Source organism: Neodiprion pinetum, chromosome 3 (genome assembly GCF_021155775.2).
Source record: "Neodiprion pinetum isolate iyNeoPine1 chromosome 3, iyNeoPine1.2, whole genome shotgun sequence".
Lineage (NCBI taxonomy): Eukaryota > Metazoa > Arthropoda > Insecta > Hymenoptera > Diprionidae > Neodiprion > Neodiprion pinetum.
In genome coordinates, this window is record NC_060234.1 from 29,362,233 (window position 1) to 29,380,723 (window position 18,491).

At 34.3% G+C, this 18,491-nt stretch overlaps 3 protein-coding genes across 9 annotated transcripts; 1 reads left to right on the forward strand and 2 right to left on the reverse strand.

The window, feature by feature from the left end:
* Nucleotides 1–52: 52 nt before the first annotated feature.
* Nucleotides 53–6,788, reverse strand: pasha (partner of drosha). 4 transcript variants are annotated; one of them, XM_046615931.2, is made up of 8 exons: nt 6,608–6,766; nt 6,376–6,559; nt 4,564–5,050; nt 4,351–4,434; nt 3,635–4,028; nt 3,231–3,508; nt 2,567–3,000; nt 53–2,406 (listed from the first exon to the last, which is right to left on the reverse strand). In XM_046615931.2, the coding sequence occupies exons 3-8, from the start codon at nt 5,018–5,020 to the stop codon at nt 2,074–2,076; spliced, it is 1,980 nt and encodes a 659-aa protein (XP_046471887.1). In that variant the 5' UTR covers nt 5,021–5,050; nt 6,376–6,559; nt 6,608–6,766; the 3' UTR covers nt 53–2,073. The 4 variants fall into 4 exon arrangements, with proteins under 4 accessions (XP_046471887.1, XP_046471884.1, XP_046471885.1 ...); XM_046615928.1 differs by lacking the exon at nt 6,376–6,559 and having other exon boundaries at nt 6,608–6,788; XM_046615929.2 differs by having other exon boundaries at nt 6,376–6,767.
* A 518-nt stretch (nt 6,789–7,306) lies between these two features.
* Nucleotides 7,307–8,976, forward strand: baf (barrier to autointegration factor). Of its 2 annotated transcripts, none has more exons than XM_046615953.2 (3): nt 7,307–7,625; nt 7,942–8,080; nt 8,243–8,976. In XM_046615953.2, exons 2-3 carry the CDS (start codon nt 7,955–7,957, stop codon nt 8,387–8,389), a joined length of 273 nt encoding a protein of 90 aa, XP_046471909.1. In that variant the 5' UTR covers nt 7,307–7,625; nt 7,942–7,954; the 3' UTR covers nt 8,390–8,976. The 2 variants fall into 2 exon arrangements, with proteins under 2 accessions (XP_046471909.1, XP_046471908.1); XM_046615952.2 differs by having other exon boundaries at nt 7,317–7,625; nt 7,947–8,080.
* Nucleotides 8,629–18,325, reverse strand: bsf (bicoid stability factor). Of its 3 annotated transcripts, XM_046615922.2 has the most exons (21): nt 18,073–18,319; nt 17,835–17,983; nt 17,289–17,411; nt 16,474–16,741; nt 16,090–16,321; nt 15,475–15,651; nt 14,363–14,570; nt 13,997–14,209; nt 13,160–13,398; nt 12,904–13,047; nt 12,504–12,635; nt 12,162–12,357; nt 11,781–11,988; nt 11,358–11,589; nt 11,089–11,251; nt 10,684–10,930; nt 10,392–10,614; nt 10,058–10,256; nt 9,460–9,738; nt 9,219–9,379; nt 8,629–9,128 (listed from the first exon to the last, which is right to left on the reverse strand). In XM_046615922.2, exons 1-21 carry the CDS (start codon nt 18,213–18,215, stop codon nt 9,090–9,092), a joined length of 3,975 nt encoding a protein of 1,324 aa, XP_046471878.1. In that variant the 5' UTR covers nt 18,216–18,319; the 3' UTR covers nt 8,629–9,089. The 3 variants fall into 3 exon arrangements, with proteins under 3 accessions (XP_046471878.1, XP_046471879.1, XP_046471880.1); XM_046615923.2 differs by lacking the exons at nt 16,474–16,741; nt 18,073–18,319 and having other exon boundaries at nt 17,835–17,974; XM_046615924.2 differs by lacking the exons at nt 8,629–9,128; nt 9,219–9,379; nt 9,460–9,738 and having other exon boundaries at nt 10,157–10,292; nt 18,073–18,325.
* Between the last annotated feature and the right edge of the window lie 166 nt (nt 18,326–18,491).

An 18,491-nucleotide genomic window follows, 5' to 3' on the forward strand; every position in this document is an offset into this window, starting at 1 on the left:
CATTTGATGAAAAATTCTTTTGTTAATCCACGACGATTTTTCAGAGAATGTGAGCGAATTTAATCAAATTTTATGATCTATCCTAAGTTTCAAAAAGAATGTTCTTTTGGTAAAAATCAGAGAAGGCAGAATTCCAAGAGTAACCGTATATTGCTGAAATGACCGTAATCCGAATTGTACAAAGACTTCCTTGAAAAATTATTAAAAATATAACAAACTCCTTTGCAGAGTAATTCTTATTCTGATAAACAACTTTGAATAGCAATATACACATGATTACGTTTTTCTGCATAAATTTTGTATTAAAAATTTAGCAGCGCTGCGTTTTCAACATTTATTGTATTATAGAGTGCCAAAATGAACATTACTGTAGGATTGAACCAATAAAAGTTTTAAAAAAATTAACAATACGCAATATATAGATTTATGTGTCTAAAACTGCTTGCCAGTATTCTTCAACGACACTCCAATAAGTTAATGCAGCATTACAGGTAGCAAACTAGTAGTATGGAAGGCAATTATTGAAGACTAATCGTGAACAATTTTAGTACATATCGATTTATACATAATATTGGTATCTATAACGCCAACGATAAGCTGGTACTGAAGAATATATTGATTTGATGAGTGCTACTGTATCCGCTTGACATTATAACCAACAGTTGACACGATAGTAGTGCTGAAGTAATAAAAAGGCTTTACAATATAGCTCGGGTGATCTGGTAACAAAGATAGTTTTAAAAAAAAAGGGATGACGTGCTTCTTTTTTTTTTAATTACAAGTTGGTATGTTAACTACTTATTACAAGTGCAATACAGACTTAATCTCACTTTTGACGCATACATTTTATATCAAGTCTTATGGATGAGTAAAGTCAAGTAACTGGACAAGATTACCAATTACTTGATGCAAAACTTACAATTACTTAAACTGATAACTATCGACTGGCAGTATGTGAGGATGTATGGGCATTTCCATGTCACTGGAGTAACTTTTTATAACTTCTCGTTTTTCTATTAAGTCATTGTAATCACCCCAAAACTGAAAACTTGAGTTTTCATAAGATCTTCATGTTTTGAAGTCTAGAGATTCTACTCCAATCATTTTCAGACGAAAATCTGTGTGTGTGTGGTTGTATGTACGTAGAATGTCCCTTATTTCGGATGTCGACGAATTTTAAGAAAAAAGATCAGTAAAGTTTCAAGCCACTATATCAATAAGAACATGTGCCTCCATAAGTAGATGCAAAGAAATTCTGGTGAATAAGATTTTTTGGTCAATATCAAATTGTTTAAATTAAAAAATTCCAGCAATAAAATAAAAATGATACCTTAAGAATGAATGAATGGATACGAATGAGAACTGGTACCATAACATTTTTTCTAAGGTCAGATTTGCAAAATTGATATTTGGCGCATTCAATATTCAATGTGTTGGGAAAAAAGAAATTTAGGATTTTGTTGAAAATTCGTACTCAAAGGTTTTTTGGGTCACTGATTACGAATTTTACTTTGGGCTTCCAAAATTTGAACTAATGATTATTGTTGTTATTATTGTTATTATTTCAGTACGAATGAGTTTGAAAATGAACAGTTCAAAGCTTGATTCATGGTCAGTCCAAACCTGCTTGTTTCAATAATGCATTGAAAAAATAACAAATACTTTTGGATGAAGCTGAATATAAATATGAATGCAACATTCTTTAATTCAATGCGAGGCTCGAGACATTATAGTGAAAAAGAAATGAATTATTTATGTATCTTAATCTGAGAGTTCTACCTAAAACATGTCTAAATTATATCAAAACTACCTCTGCACGCTTCACGCGGCCACCCAAACCGTTGGGAAAAATAAGGATGGAAAGCCCATGCACATGTATAAGTGTGTTAATCTATCGATTTATATACTATATTGTTTATTCAGTTCAGTAGCACCAATATGGTGCCTTAATGCACTATGTTATGAAACAACTGGGGGTTGAAAAATTATGATTCTACCTGATTACTTTCAATTACTGACATCGCGTTATTTCCTATTTACGAATATTGATTAATGCTAAATTAGACTAGAGTGTTATAAGTCAACATTGTTTAAGTTAGCAGCAGAACCGGTTGGTAAATCTGGTGGTAGAAATTTACCTATTGGTTGAATGGCCTTTCGTTGTTCAGCCAACATTCTCATTTCCTGTCTAAGCTTACCTAAAATTGCATGATTTGGCTGATTTACCAAAGCCTTACCCTGTAGCAGCGTGATTTCCTGTTCTAACTGCTTTTTTTCTTTGAAAGATTTTACACTCCGTGATCCGTACAATCTTAACAGTGAGCCCCATGACTGTATGTGCGGATGTAATCGTTGCAAGATTGCTTGTGCTGCACGTTGTTTACCATCTTTTTTATTTCGACATACCTTTAATCAACATTTTAATTCAAAGAAAAACCAGCACAACCCACTAATTCATTTACTAAGATATGTTTTTGCAAATCTTACACTATAATCTACGTTACAATCCATTTAATTGTGCCTGTTAACTTCAGAAAATATGTATTAGAAGCAGTTTGTTACTTACCACAGTAGCTTCATGTTTACCAACACGCATTGTGAACTCATTGCGTTGGTGTTTCAACGTATTCACAGAATAGTTTATATGCATATCGCCAAGGCCGAAATTCCTCTGTAGACAAGTAATCAAAATTGCATGAGGTGAAGGCTCTGTCGTTTTTGCACAAAACTCAGCTACCCGTGGATCAGTTATTGTAATTTCGTCAAAGAAAGAGAGGTCAGCCTCCGATGTCCCTCGTGAAGCCTTGAGAGCCCTATTAGAATTATTTCCAGTTCCTTCTCCTGACTCTCCTGAAATCTTATCACGCATCTGAGGAATTAGGATTTCGAGTGTTTTGCGGGCTGCATTGGCTTTTGCTTGTTTTTTGCTGCTACCGAAACCACTGCCATATTCCATTTCATTTATGCAAACCACTGCTGAGTATGGCGTCGACGCATTTTCTGCAAATTAATGTTTTACTTTTTATTTGTGTATTGGCAGGATAAAATTATTTGAGAAACGTGAAAAACTGTCCGATTTATATGCCGCTTTTGCATATTTAAGCATATTTTATTCACAATCAAATAAACCGCTGATATTTATTTATAATACCTCGTAAACAATCAAAAATAATCATTCACAGCAGGACAAATAAGGATCCTTCCAATAAAAAAGAAGATAAAGGTCTCACCTAACTCCTTAAATTTATAAGTTGGCTGCTTCTTCAGAGCATGTTGTACATATTCATGCAGAATACACACATAACTTTTTCCAGACGGATTCATAATCCAGTGTTTTGGAGGCCTTTGTCCCCCACTATCATCACCTGCAATTGTACTATTGTTCCCAGATACTCCAGCTCCACCAACTGGAAAGGTTATTAATTTGGTGCCATCAGGTAATGTGGGCCGTTCCAGCTGCTTGCGATGCTTCTTGTTCTTTGTAAACTTTCTTCGTGCTGACCACGACCTACATGACAAATTTTCAGAACATGTTCAAGATTGTTATCCATGAAAATCAACCATTGCTTCTGAACGTTTCATCTTGGCCAAATAGAATGTAAAGTAAAAGCTGAGTGAAAATATTTAGACGTACTGAAATCTCATGACTTTAATTGCTTTGAAGCGAAACAAAGCTTGACAGTAGTTTCTGAGTTGTTCACTGTCTAGAGAATGTGCTGCCCTATTTTCTTGAATAGTTTCAATTTTAGCACTGGGTAAGCTACACGTCTCTGCAGCAGGTTCTTTTTCTCTTTCCTTTCTTCTCTTTTCTTCTTCTTTTTCTTCCTCCTGCAATGCTCTTCTGTACTGCAAGCAGGGTACAGCACTGACAGGTACTTCATGCTTACGCACACTACCTGGTCCAAGGAAATATGGTTTAGCTAATGTACAAACACGACTCTGCTTGTGCAAGTATAACGGAAGGCCACTGTTGTGGGTCACTTGAACCCACCCTTCTGGTAGAACGTCAAAGTGATTGTGACCAATTTCTGAAAATTTAACATACATTTTTATATAATATCAATCTTGTAGTACTTTTGGATCAAAGAAAATAGAAAAATCTTATCCAGGTTTCAGAGGATCAAAGTAATCAAGTCCTTGCTGATTGAAACAACACTTGAGAAATAATCAAGATGTGTTACATCAGTTTTTGAAAAGTTCCAAAGATATACATATAGTCAATGCCTCTTTAAAACATTACTTTTTTTTACTTCATGACCTTGATAATAAGCTAAGTATGCTTTTAGTAATTAGAATTTTGCTTCAATGATGTATGAATGTTAACAGATTTATTCAATTATAATATCGTACCATCTAAAACCAATTTTTCTTTTTCCTCGTACGGCATTGCGTCTGATTTTTTTCTACGCTTTCCTTTAAATTCGTCAGGCAAACCTGCAAAAAATAACTAGATATTAGTAATGTATATTCACAGTGGCAGTTCTGACTCACATTAGGTGATACTTCTGATGTAAAGCATTCATTTAAGTGAAAACTTGGCAGTCAATAAAATTGTGAACTAACCCTCTTCGAGCATGGCTTCTATTTCTTCATCTGGCACATCAGAATCCATACTATCAGTTGATTCTGTGTCAAAATCGGAGCCACCTTGATCTGGGTGTCTTTCCAAATCATCGAGAACATCAAAATGTCTCAATTCATCATTGGTACAAGGATCATGTCCACTAAGATTTGAATCATTGTCGTTACTCCGGTCATAACCATTTTGTACATTCTGGCTGCTATGTTTCGAGAAATCGCTGTCTTGTTCGAAATTCTCTCGATTAATGTTGTAATTTGAATCAGATCTAAGAACACTTGTAAAATTCATGCTGTCATCCTCGTCTGATTGTACATCCAGGTTATTCTTGAATGGGCATTCCACAGGTTTTCCCTCTTCCATATTTGGCAAATTTGCATCTATAGTACTGACCTCCTCATCTAATCTCAATATCTTGGGAGGGCTCTCATTGTCAGACATGATGCCAGGTTTCAAGTGTTTCCCAATATGCTAGGAGATCAAATTAAGATGCTACAGACATGAAGTAGTGATATAATGGTGGTGAATGCAGCGTACACACGGAACTGTGGCATGTGGCAAAATTATTAATGTTTAAGTTCAAGGAAAGTATCGAAACGATCAATCAGTGAAATAGACAAAGCTGCATTATGCTCTACCTTGGATCTATCCAACACAAATATTACAAGAATACTAATTTGGTTGTTATAAAATATCCAGAAAATTGATTTCTAAATCTTGGTAAATGAACAATGGTAATTTTCATACCTATTAATGAAAAAATGAAAATGAAAATGATTCATCATATTTTACATAAAGTGCCCTTATTTCTCATCAATATGTATTATATATATATATATATATATATATATATATATATATATATTGTATGTGCGTGCATGTGTATTTATGTGTGTAATATATATATATATATTTATGAGACATAAGGGTGCTTTATTGATTAGTCGTATGTGTATATATATATACACACTGATTTATATATATATGTATGTATGTACATACGCCCATAGAAGAGTTGGATAAATTTTTTTTAAATATTTATATAGAGTATAGATATATAGGTATGCATAATATAACTTAGGCAGAATAATAACATTTACTGTGTTGTAATTATTGCATGTGGATTCAATTCAAGCGTGTTGTTTGGCTGCACCACTTTCACCAATGACACCAAAGTCCAATCAATTTGGAGCCATTCAAGAAGTGGCAACGAAAATTGGACATTTGCATTGATGTTAGCAGTTTGTAGCCCGGTATATATCCACAACAAAATGCTAGACGATTGAATGACCAGAGGCGAAATAAACTGTAGAAGTTGATTGATGATTTCAGCATTGTGTCAGCTTGTTAGCCCCAGGACTAGACAGAGACAACATAGAAAAATTGTTTCCGATACTAGTCGGGGCTAGCTGCTGGCTATTTATCAGTAGTCATTTCACATGGACCAAAGTGTGACAAGTATCTATGGCAAACGAGTTAGTTTTTTTAAATATGTCTTTTAAAAAATGCTGAGCGGAGGAGTTTAGGTAACTCTGATCACAGATAAACTTGACATCGAAGTCAATTTCTGGCCAGATTACAAATCAGATCCTCTCAAAGAATCAGAGTATTTACATTGCCATATTTGTTAAAATTCTCTTAGACGAACAATATGCGTTGTCACAACTCTTTGCAACCATCAATTGCATTGTTTATCAGGAAAAAATCTGAATTATACTACTACAATACGATTGCGTCGAATCAGCCCATACTTTTGATACACAATCGTGATAAATTAAAATTACATATCGCAATACCTGATTTATCGGTTATCGATTTCAAGCAGATAGATTCGCACTTCTAAGCCACGAATTACTCGTACAGCGGTATAATCTCAACTTTCATTTCTCCCAACTTGTCTTGCGTGCAGATATTTTACATCTTATACACGGACGCCATCTTTTTATACGCTCCGTCGTGATCCCATGGCTACTATGAAAACTATACAAGGAGTCACAAAGAGCACTACGTTACGTTAATTTTTTGTACCTCGCTAGTGTTCTCTTTGAAGGGGAGTGTCATTTGCAGGGATGCTCAAGATCGACTAATCGATCACACACACTTGTCGACGCCATCGACGCCTTTGTGAACACGAAATATTTAAAAATAAAAAATCGCCGCTAACTAGGTGCCATGGTCATAGGCATATAAGAAATGTCTATGGCCATGGTGCAGCTCAGCCAGTGTTGCCAACCGTACGGTCAGCACCGTATTTATACGGTAATTTTGCCTTCTGTACGGACATAACGGTCCTGCTTGCCTGTACGCTAAATGTATGTACGGTCCTGGAAAAATTCTAAGAATTTAAGTTATTTTTGGACTCTCCTCTAATATCGCAAAAGAATCAGGTACGGAAGTATAAAGAAACTGTCCGAGTAATTCACATTTCTGGTTATATGTTTTTAATTATTGATACAAAAATAAAGAAGATAATATTTTCTCCAAATTCCCAGCAACTCCTTCGTGTAATTGAAAAATTCACAATCTTTATCGTTAGTTTGAAATATTCTTGAACGTAACAATGTCAATAATTTGGTTAAATCCTGTCTGGTCCTTGAGAAAAGGAACAAAATGAACAAAATCTTGGTCATTTTACGACCATAAAATATAAAACACAAAAATGTACTCCGTGAAATCTTTGTATACGGTTGTAAATTCAAAGTACGGTCCATTTTCACATTGGGTACGACCTATGGCCACCAGAGGGTTGGTAACGCAGACCACAGCAGCGGCGTGGCTTATGGTCAGGGTGGTGGCTTGGGCTCAGCTTGGCTAAGTAACTTTGTAGTTGAAGGTTGATTAATGCGGGTCAGTAATTTTGTTGGTGTATCAATACTAATCAGTTGAGAAAAAAGAACAAAAAATAATCAAATTTGAAGAAGAACCTATTTATCAGTGATTGACAAAGTTTGGCTCAGTTTAGCCGAAGAAAGCGGACCTAGAAAATTTTTAATCAAACGTTCCAGTGCTGAATAGCTACATATAAATCACACTACACGCTCAGGATGTATGTAAATTAATATCATATAGTATTTCCCGCAACAATATTAAACCTGATATTTTGATATTATTACTCTTTGAATCGTAGTTGAAACACCGCATTGCGCCCGTGCGACACTTCTTGATCAGTTTCTGTTGGTCTCTGAATGATTCTGAGGATTTCGTATTTTTACAAAGTAGTCTTGATTATAGACTTCTGAAATTATTCACGAAGTGAATCGACATGTTTATCTTAACTACAAAATTTGTGAATCCCAGTTGTGAAAATATTGGTTACATGTTACAATACTAGCCACCTGTTGATTGAAATTATTATGTTAAAGCACAGCTAGCAACATGTCCAGCACATCGCAAAAGCACAGAAACTTCGTAGCTGAACCAATGGGAGAAAAGCCGGTGACTGAACTTGCTGGTGTCGGTGAAGTTTTAGGCAAAAGATTGGAGGCGGCTGGTTTTGATAAGGTTTGTGCAACAATTGTAATCCGTGATTGTCACGTATTTGGTTAACTACACGTGGTTACATTTACCATACATATAGCCTCGAAATTGTTACTGAAGAAGACATCACTTTATACATCGTAGTAACAAATTTTCAACTTCTAATTTGTATGAAATTTCGCACAGGCTTATGTTGTTCTTGGGCAATATTTGGTTCTGAAGAAGGATAAAGAGTTGTTTCAAGAATGGATGAAAGATACATGCAGCGCAAATACAAAACAGTCTCAAGATTGCTACCAGTGCCTTTGTGATTGGTGTGAAGAGTTCTTGTAAATATTAGGCAAAATGAGTGACATTTTTTTACTTTTGTAAATGATTGAAATTGGTTTTTTTTTTTCTTTTTTTTTTTTAACAAAATGATCTTTCATATAACTATAACTTAAAAGCATGTTCTACCAAATTCAATTGTATATAATCCTTACCTGTACTAAAGATGAATACAAATTTTAACCAAATTTGATATGCTTCCAGTCATCCTTCTTATGGTCTACAACGCAAAGTAACCAGTAGCGTATGATTTGTGGAATTTTATTATCAGATTTTCACATAAGTATAATAATTATCTACATAGGTACTTTACTAGGAATTACATTTGAACCCAGTGTGATGATTTGATAAAATGCACACAGTCATTGGCAAATGCCTGAATACGTGATGGGTTGCCTTTTGACTTTATTATTCTGCAAATGTGATAACTTTGCAGGAAAGAATAAAATTATGGAAAATTCTTGATATTTTTCATAGTACGATACACTGATTCAATTCCCTGAAACCTCTATTACTTGAAACGATAGTAATTATGATGCACAATTTCTAATAACTCCAATTTGGTGTCAATATCTTGGTATTGGATTGGTGTATCAGAGAATGAAAAACTATAAACAATTACTCGCAATACTACAACATCACTTGAACTTGTGAATTAGACTAATTAAAGCTTCCTCAAGCTCGTTGGTTTACAGTTTTGTTCAAATCATGTCGTCGGTTGTTTCTCAGCTGTTTTTTTTACTGCCTACGAATAAATTTCTCATCGATCAGCATAGGTATGTCTTGTAGATCTGTGTTAAACATCCAGCCATAATTCTTAACCCAAAATACTTACCTCAGCAATACTTTCAGATACACCAGCTGGAAGGTTCAAGCCTTGAGCTTTTACATGAGAGTCTAAATTATTTAGTACAGTTGGTTCTATGAATTCTAGAGGTATCGTTTCCATTGCTTTTTGCAACACAGCTATAGATTCCTGATATTTATGTTCTCTACCTGTAATGATGATAGTATTTCAAATACCTGTTGTCATGTAAGTAATTGATATTGCATGCTGCTTCATGAAGTATACGTACAATATGCCGAAATTAATGAAGCATACATCAATCCCTTTATATTCTGACTGATATGAGGATTTTTATCTGATATCTTTACTATCTTTTCAAGAATTGTCGAATTTTTCATGGCCTCGATATTTTTAGCAACTAAAGTGAACGGTAAATCTGGCTTGTCAGATAAATACTGAGACCATATTATATGTGCTTCCGGTTTTCCATTTGTAAACAATTCCATCCACAACATTTCTACTGGGTCAACAAATCCATGTGCCGCGTATTTTCCAGTAAGGTTTATATCTGGAATAATTATTTTCCTTATATAATCCAAAAAAATAGTTGCAAAATCTTACGTCAGCAAACTGTTTTACACAGCGCAATAAGTTTTCGAATATTTTTACAATTATTTCGGAACAAAATGTTCATGTAAGAAATATGCCAGCAGGCGTTGATATTTTGACAATATACAACCACCTCTGAGTGGTGATGTAGGAATGTGTGGTGTTACACGAAGCCAATTTCTATTCTCAATAAATGTTATACTCTGGAATCACAAGACTCTTGGAGGTGATGTTTTTACTCCTTGGATTGAAATGGGTAGATGGAAATGATAACTTACATCTTTCCAGCAGTTGAGGATTATCCTTTAGTACATATTTTGCCAGGACTTGTGGATATCTGTGTGAAGACCGCTCACCAGCACTTTGAACAATTGTTTCTGCACTTGCCTCCAACGAATCCAAAAGTTTGTCCAATTTCCCTAATTCTGCGTATGCTCTGCATAAATTGTTTTGAAATCTCACCCTCACCTTCATACTCTGTTTACGAAGCAAACGAGTTAAACATCATTCTTGCTACATAGGTATGCAATGAATGAACATAACCGATTTTATAACAATAAATACAGAAGAATAAATTTTAAAAAAATAAATAAATTAATAAATATTACATACTCTGGACATCTTTTCCTCAATTTGTTTCAGCAAATGTTCATTTCCAGTTTCAATCATAGCCTTCATCAAACGATGGAAAACTCTAGAAAGAGGATATTTATTTCCTTCTATCATACCATAGGTTATCTCAACAGCTTCATCTAGCTTTCCTTGGTCTAGCAATGACTGTATCAATTCAGAACTTTCTTTGACACCTGTCATCCTCTTTGGTCGATCATTGGTCCTAAACAAACTAAAGTATGAAAAGTGTTCCAGAAATTAAATTCTTATAAATTTTTCTATTCATTCTTACGTTGTATTCATTTCTGAATTAGAATGTGTACTTTCATCACTGATGCTATTTACAGACTGTCGTTTTGCGTTTTGCGTTGTGGGAAATTTTTCGAAATTTTGTAACACCGGTACTTCAAATGGAACAGGTTGATTGTTTCTCTTCAAAAGATCAGCCAGAATAGCAAGAAATCTATCAGAGGGTTCAATTTCTTGTTCTATCATTTCTTGCCAAAATTTGAAGGCTTCTTCCCAGGCATTTTCATTGTCTATTAGGCAATCAAATATATATATATATATATATATATATATACACACACACACACACACATATACACCAACGTCAATTTAGCCTATTAAGTTTGAGATATAAAAGGTGGTTAGTCAGAATTTAAGACATTTATATCATAATGTTAACAATACTAACTGTAACAGCATATCAAGTCATCATAAAATTCCGGTACTGCTTTTAAGTGTGGTATGTCTTTTAGTACCGAAATAAGTTTTTCTAGAGAACTTGTCGCTCCATATTCTCTGCATCTTTCAGAGTGAAGTTTTAGTTTTCGAATGTTTGGAAACAAGGCGGGAATCTGGAATTATAAAACTAGTAATAAGCTTTATTATATGATTCCCATTGACATTTATACACGTCAACTTTTAACTGAAATTGCATGAAAATTTTTGATAAAGCAATACCTCCAAAATCCTTTTTGCTTGACGGAGACAATCACATTCTATAAAGTTCAGAGCAAGATCATACAGAGAATTAGGTTCACCATGAATTTGTGTACTGAGATCAGTCATTCGTTGCAAAGAAGTCGCATCCTCAGCTAATATGAATTTTTTAGCTAATTCAGACTTATAAGGAGTAACTCGGTATGTTTCACATATTTTTTCAAACATTTTTAAAGCTTCCTTCAGATCATCTCTGTAAAAACCGTAAGGATAGCAAATACTTTGACATTTCACTGCTGATTGAGAAAATCTTTGGAGCAGTACTGCAAATTTGTTGAATAATATTGTAGAATATGGTAAAAACGTTAGGAGTTGTTGCGATTTCATACAGACATTTTTGGCGATCAATTGTCAAATCATTCATAGGTAACGGCCATTAATTACCTGCAAACGTGCACCTTGATTAGCATTCCCAGATATGGAGCAGTGAGTCCTATATACTCTTTTTGTACAAGGGTATTAAATATTGCATTAACAGCTTCAACATTCCCCAATTCTGCTACACTCTTCAGTATTTTCCACCAAATTTTTTTTGGCCCACTATCTTTTTTGGCATCAATATTTGGCATGTTCTTCACATACTGTACTGCGTCTGCGACAGAAAGTTTAGGAAAGAGATTTAACTTAAATACAAAGATACTAAGCGACAGTTGATTTACAATATTATTGTTTCACATATTGAACGTGGAAGAGATGTTTCAAGTTAGTAAGAACCTTCGTTAATTCACATTTTCAGAAGAGGAACTATTTTATAACCGATCTTACCATTGATACGATTTGCTTTCACAAGAAGACTGATGTACTTTATGGTCGTATTTGCATCCAGGACATATGTTGGATATGAAGCGTTAAGAGCTGAGATATACTGTTCAGCTTTATCCAGCATTTCTACATTGCAGTAAGCATTCACCAGTGTCTTGTACATACTTTCAGTAAACTGAATACCATCTTCTTTTAATTCCTGTAAATGTACCAAAATAATTCTAAAGTGATTAAGGTTTGACGATTTCTACACTAAGCTGAATTTACAAAACAGAAAACGCATCGTATGATCAGGTGACACATATGAAACCACACTATTTGCAATTAGATAATTGATGTTTTTACCTCCACCAATTTCTCAAGATTTGCTATATCTCCGCTGCGACTGTATAAAAATAGTAGACGCTTTTTTTTGGAAGAACTTGCTTCAGCATTCTTCGAAGATGTGTATATTTCTTGCTCCAGACTCTGAATTTCCTGTAAAACATAAATGCAAGTGAGAAAAACACCGTCTTCCAGTGATGTGTGGTGTTGATTGTGATATAATTGCATGTCTCATATCATCGAATAATGGGACAAGCATTTTCATAGTGAGTCAAGAAGACAAGTATAATATGAACATATTTTGTTGTATTTCCATTATTGTCATATTCGAAATAAATGTGAGGTTTTTGTGCTTTGATTTAGTGAAACAGAAAAAAATCGAAAGATTTATGCAGCTTGCACAGGAATTTATAGTACTTACCGAACGAATGTTCCAATTTCCGGATTTGTCTCGTGACATGAAACTATTCATTTTTGGTAGCGTTTGTGAAGCTAATCTTTGGGAAAGAGGGAATGCACTAGTATTACCAATATCCAAACCTGCTTTCGAAAGCTCGCTGTAAATCTAGTCAGATAGGTAAAATTTATGTCACATTTTTTGTTTGGTTTGTAAATTAAATAATAGTCTTGGAAACCTGTGAATATTCGGAGAAGTTTCAAATTTAGTTTGTACGTACTTGAGCTTGTAAGTTAGATTTATCCTTTTTTATTAACAATGCGATCTCAGAAAGATAAAGCTCGATTACGTCATTGCAAACCATCTTTTTTTTATCATCGTCCTCCATTGTTTTCATTGTGCGTTCACACATGTTACCAAGTATTGTAACAAATGACTCAGTGTCTCCTGTTTCTTTTAAAGCTTTCACAAGTGGTCTACAAAGTGACTGTACATTATAAGAAAATTCGTGCTTTGTACCTGGAACATGTAAAATAACTTAACTTAGGTTTAAAATAATAGTTCTACTCCCATCTGACATGCATTAATTGCACATTGATCTTGCAATGGATTTTTTATGCTATGAAATGATTACACGAAGCTAAGAACTGCTAGATATACAGATGAATCCAGGACTATCAACACATAGGTCTCCAACGTATTACTCGCGAAAATATGCGACTGAAAAGATTTTACTTCGCACAGGAAATTTGTCCTTTACGAGTTACAACTGTTTGAATTTCGCGAATCCAGTAGCATCTGATGGCTTACAACAGGGCTGGTCAATCGTCATTTGACTATCATATGCTTGGCAGCTGTTCTGAGCCATTAGATGCTACCGCATTGGTCAATTTGAAACGGCTGTAGTTGGCAAACGATAAATTTGCAATCAAAAGTAAAAAAAGTATCAGTCGCACATTTTTAAAAGAAACACGTTGGTAGCCTGCCGGGTGATAGTCCTGGGTCGCCCTGTACATACAATATTGATGCAATATATATGAAAGTAATTATTTAAATACCAAATTTAAACCATGGTTTACTTATGTAAAGGAAAATAGGCAAATAGATATATTCATACAGAAATCAGCTACTTCTTTCAGCCTCATAACGATGATCAAATGGTAGACAATTGCATATGCGATAGTCCCTGATGCTGCGCCAGTCGGAATTAATTCGCTAAAAATTTCGTCGGGTGTACCATTCATACAAGGTATAATATAATCCCGTAAGGTATCTGGTGTGATGACCAATGAAAACTCCTGTTGTATGGTTTCCACAAGGTCGAGAATATCTGGCCAATGAAAATTGAGGAAGATTTTTCCAGGTTTTTTTATAGTTACTTTAGAGAGCAATGTTTAATCATACTAAATAACTTAGCTCATATCGGACTCAAAAAGTCTAATCAAGACAGTTTGACGATAAAAGATTCTGTATATTGTTATACCTTTATGTGAAAACTTCAGTGCAATAAACAATGGCCAAAAGTAATGTGGCCTTATTTCTTCACCGGAATCGCGTAATGTATTTAGAAATGCTAAGCTCCCCTCAACATCTCCTTGTAATAGTTTAGATTCCAAACCTATGTAGAGAGCTCGAGAATTAATACCCTTGTTTGCAATTTCATTGCACATATCGATGAGTTGTACAGCAGGCTAAAATGTATAAATTACAAAATACATAGAAAGTATGGTATATATCTTGAAGCAACTTAAGTAATAATAATGTACCACATAGAGATAATCTTATACTAAGTCTGCTTAAGGGTAACACTTCTCTTAGTTTTTGAAAAATATATTTTATTTAGTTTTCTCTCTGAGTAAAAAGTTCGAAGAACGTTTTGGGCAGTACTAGATTGAAAAGCTCTTGCTGGGTACATGTCTGCGCAGCTTGGAGCAACTTCTCATACTCTGCTTATTATAAGAGATGCTTCAATCAAATTTCAGCGAAGTTCGTAGTATACATGCATATCATGGGCTAGGGACCAGAATGGCGTAACCCCCAAAAAACTAGATATCCTGCCATAAGGGCGAAAGAGCAATTTTTAACATTAGAGCTCCATAAGACAAAAATCCAAATGCAATCTGCCAGGAGTGCGTAAACCACAATGCTATTTGGCCTGGTGCTGCTATAACAGCGTAAGTGAAATTATTTGAAAAATGACGATAGGCCCTTCTGCCTAAAGATGATACAAATACTAAAAATCGTAGACACTTGCTTCCAGAAAGATGTAATTCGCAAAATTAAAATATGTTACACACTTCTCTGCCGAAGTGAAATTATAAAGATAGAAGTTGCGTTTGAATCTTCATCTTATGGAGCTCCAATGTTAAAATAGCTGTTACGTCATCTTGTTAACCAAAGTAGTCTTCAATCAAAAAATCGCTAGTTACACCCTTCTAGTTCGCACAACCTCTCCCAGTCCTCAATATGTATCTAATGAATAAACTTTTTGTTCTAAATAACTGCACGATAAATTATGATGGAGTTTTGCAGTTTCCAGACCTTGACTGTTAGAAACAAATAAGAATTTTGCATTAAAATAATAATATCACTCACCAAGTCAGCTTTAACAAGATTTTTTAGCAGTGGACTACCAACTTGGCCTTTGTCAATGTTTGGTATAGATCGTAACACCTGCATAGCAGCTTCTGCTTGCCCAGAATGAACTAATTTCAAAATATGATTCAAAGCATCGTGGAGGTAGCCAACTTCCTTAGGCATTATAGAAAGTATCTGCAAGATATTTCCAGATCATTACAATTGGAAATTATTGCATCAAGCAAGAAACTTATATTCTTAGAAAAAACTAAGTTTATGTACAAATCCTAGTACAAGACGAGCAAACAGTTATTTGTATTGAATTGTATTGGTGATTTGTGTTAAAACAAACTTAGTTGTAAAGCTGACCCTGTCAAGCTTGCTTTACACCAAACAGCCAGGATTACGAATGCAGAACAACAAACTTGTACGTCAGTTTATGTCTTAGATTTATACATCCAAAGTATCCAGAATCGTTACAGCAAAGATTTTTCCAGAAAGACAAATTGTTCACATGAATATAATTTCGTTACTAATAATCATAATGAATTGCTATTTCACAAATGTTTGAGCGGTAAGATCAATTTGTCACTTCACCTAATTTTTATTTAAACAATGTATCCAAAAACTCACTGCCTCAACATGTTGAGTATGTCCACCGCAGGCTAAGGAATTAATGACATCCAGAAAATCTGCGTCTAACAGATCTATATTGTTTGACCGGCACTCTGAAATCGTACGGGTGATAGATTCCATATCGCCATGTTTTGCATAGCCGCAAAGAAGTTCTTTGTATGTATCGGCTGAAGGTTCCGAGCCAGCGGTCCTCATTATTGATAAAATTTCAGCTGCACTTGTCATATCGCTGTAAAATGGTATGGGAAATGTAGAAATATTTTATACTGTAAAACATTTTTAGTAAAGGAATGGGACAAAGTTAAGTAAGTGGTACTTTACATACAAGACTCCAAGATTACCAAGCAATAATTAAAATATAAATGATGCTAAAATACATACCCTGCTTCAGAATGCCCCCTGATTAACGCAGTGAATATGTTCTCATTTACGGACAAATTTTTTTCTTTCATAAACTCTAATATTGTACTTGCTCCTTCGATATCCCCTTGCTGACAATAACGAGTAATTAATCTTTGGTACGTAAGCTTATTAGGTTCGATGCCTGCTTTATCCATTTCAGCCAAAACTTCAGCAGGTGAAAATGCATACTCGTTTTCAATGTATACACGCAGCAGGGCATTAAAGTGAGATACTTCCAATTCAGTCCCTTAAAATTTATTCTTCCATGTATATTTATAATATCACAATATAGAAAAAAAACCTAATTTGCTTATTATTAGGTAGGTAATACTATAACCATATTCATAACTATTCAACATGTAACATGTGATTTATAAATACTTATTGTGGAAAAAATTAAATTGAATCTTTCGATTAAAAAACATTAGTATAAACATGAGCCACCCATGAGACATGAAAATCAAATACCACTTAGATATTATGTGATTCATCGGAAGAAAAAAAAGAAATATTACTTAAGTAGCAAATTTTAGTCTTATTCTGGTTACATTAACTAAATTGCTTTTCTGTATATACGTATTACATTTAAGTGTTAAATTTCAAACTCGTTCAGATAAAATAATATGTATACATACTTTTCAACTTGTGGTGTTAGATCTAAAATAATATGCAAGAGAAATAATATTCAAAGCCATTTTCACAATTTGAACCCTTCTGAAAAATTCAATATTAATTTCTACACTTTCTATGATTTTCGACCCCATGTATACCATACTGCACCTTAAAGAACATACCTGAATTTTTCAAGCTTTCCCATATTCGATTAGCAATTTCAGATTTGTGTTCTGGTAATTCACTAGCCACCAAGTTTCCGCAACATCGTAAGAGCATAAGGGCTTGGGTACTACTAACAGATTCTGCAAAATTCATGTAAACATTAGGTATGAATTCTATCTGCAATAACAGTGAGTGGGTATTAGCCAAAACATAAATTCAAAGTAAATTAAATTTAAATCCTAAACAATGTAAATACATGAAAAATATCATTTAAAACAAAACTATCAATTCTCACTGCACATGTTGAGCTAATTTATTTGATGAAAATGAAATATAATACGACATTAACATATATCAAGATTTGGAAATTTGTCAATGATAGGAATTTAAGATAAAACCTAGAATTACAATTCAATATCTAGGTACAAATATGCAGATAAACCCCAAGACTGCGGAATGAATTTGATAAGTTTATGAACCAATAAACAGTTATTTAATACTGCATACACACATACAAGATATTGTCTCAATTGAATAAACAGTGAAAGTAAAAAACAACTTACTCGAAGATTGAAATATTTTAAAGATTTGATCCAATTTGGTCCCACGTATCTGTCCGTACTTCCTGACATCAGCTTCAGCTCTTCGCAGGGACAATTCAAGAGCAGAGTCACCTTCCACTTGTTTGACAGCCACTTGGGTAGCCAGAGACCTTTTGAGTGAATAATGAAACGGGTTTATTGCTATCTGTGTAACATGACTGTAATTGCATTAAAATATATTGAAATTAACTTTACTTACTTGACTAATGTTGAAGGTGCAATGCAGTGCCTTTGAGAAAGAAGAGTAACACAGGCATTATATTTCACGTGAGAGAAACTAAGCTTTGTCGTAAGTTCAGCAAAGTTGCGGAAGTACTTTGATGATCGTAATATAGTTGCCATTATTATACATGTGCAGATAGATTTAACAATTTGCTATCTCCGCAGGATAACGATGCCCGGGTTACATGAAGGAGTCACCGAAAAGAGCAGAAAAGAGCATGAGAGGTCGCTCACAAATAATACAGATGGCTAGAAAGCTTTGCGATCTTTGAGAATAGTGTCTCGCCATATAGTCACAATAGATGGCATCTCCTGTAGCATCATCAAAATCATAGATATGTGCGTTGGCGATGACTGATAACTTTCCATTACAGTTTTTTATCCTTCCATAAAAAA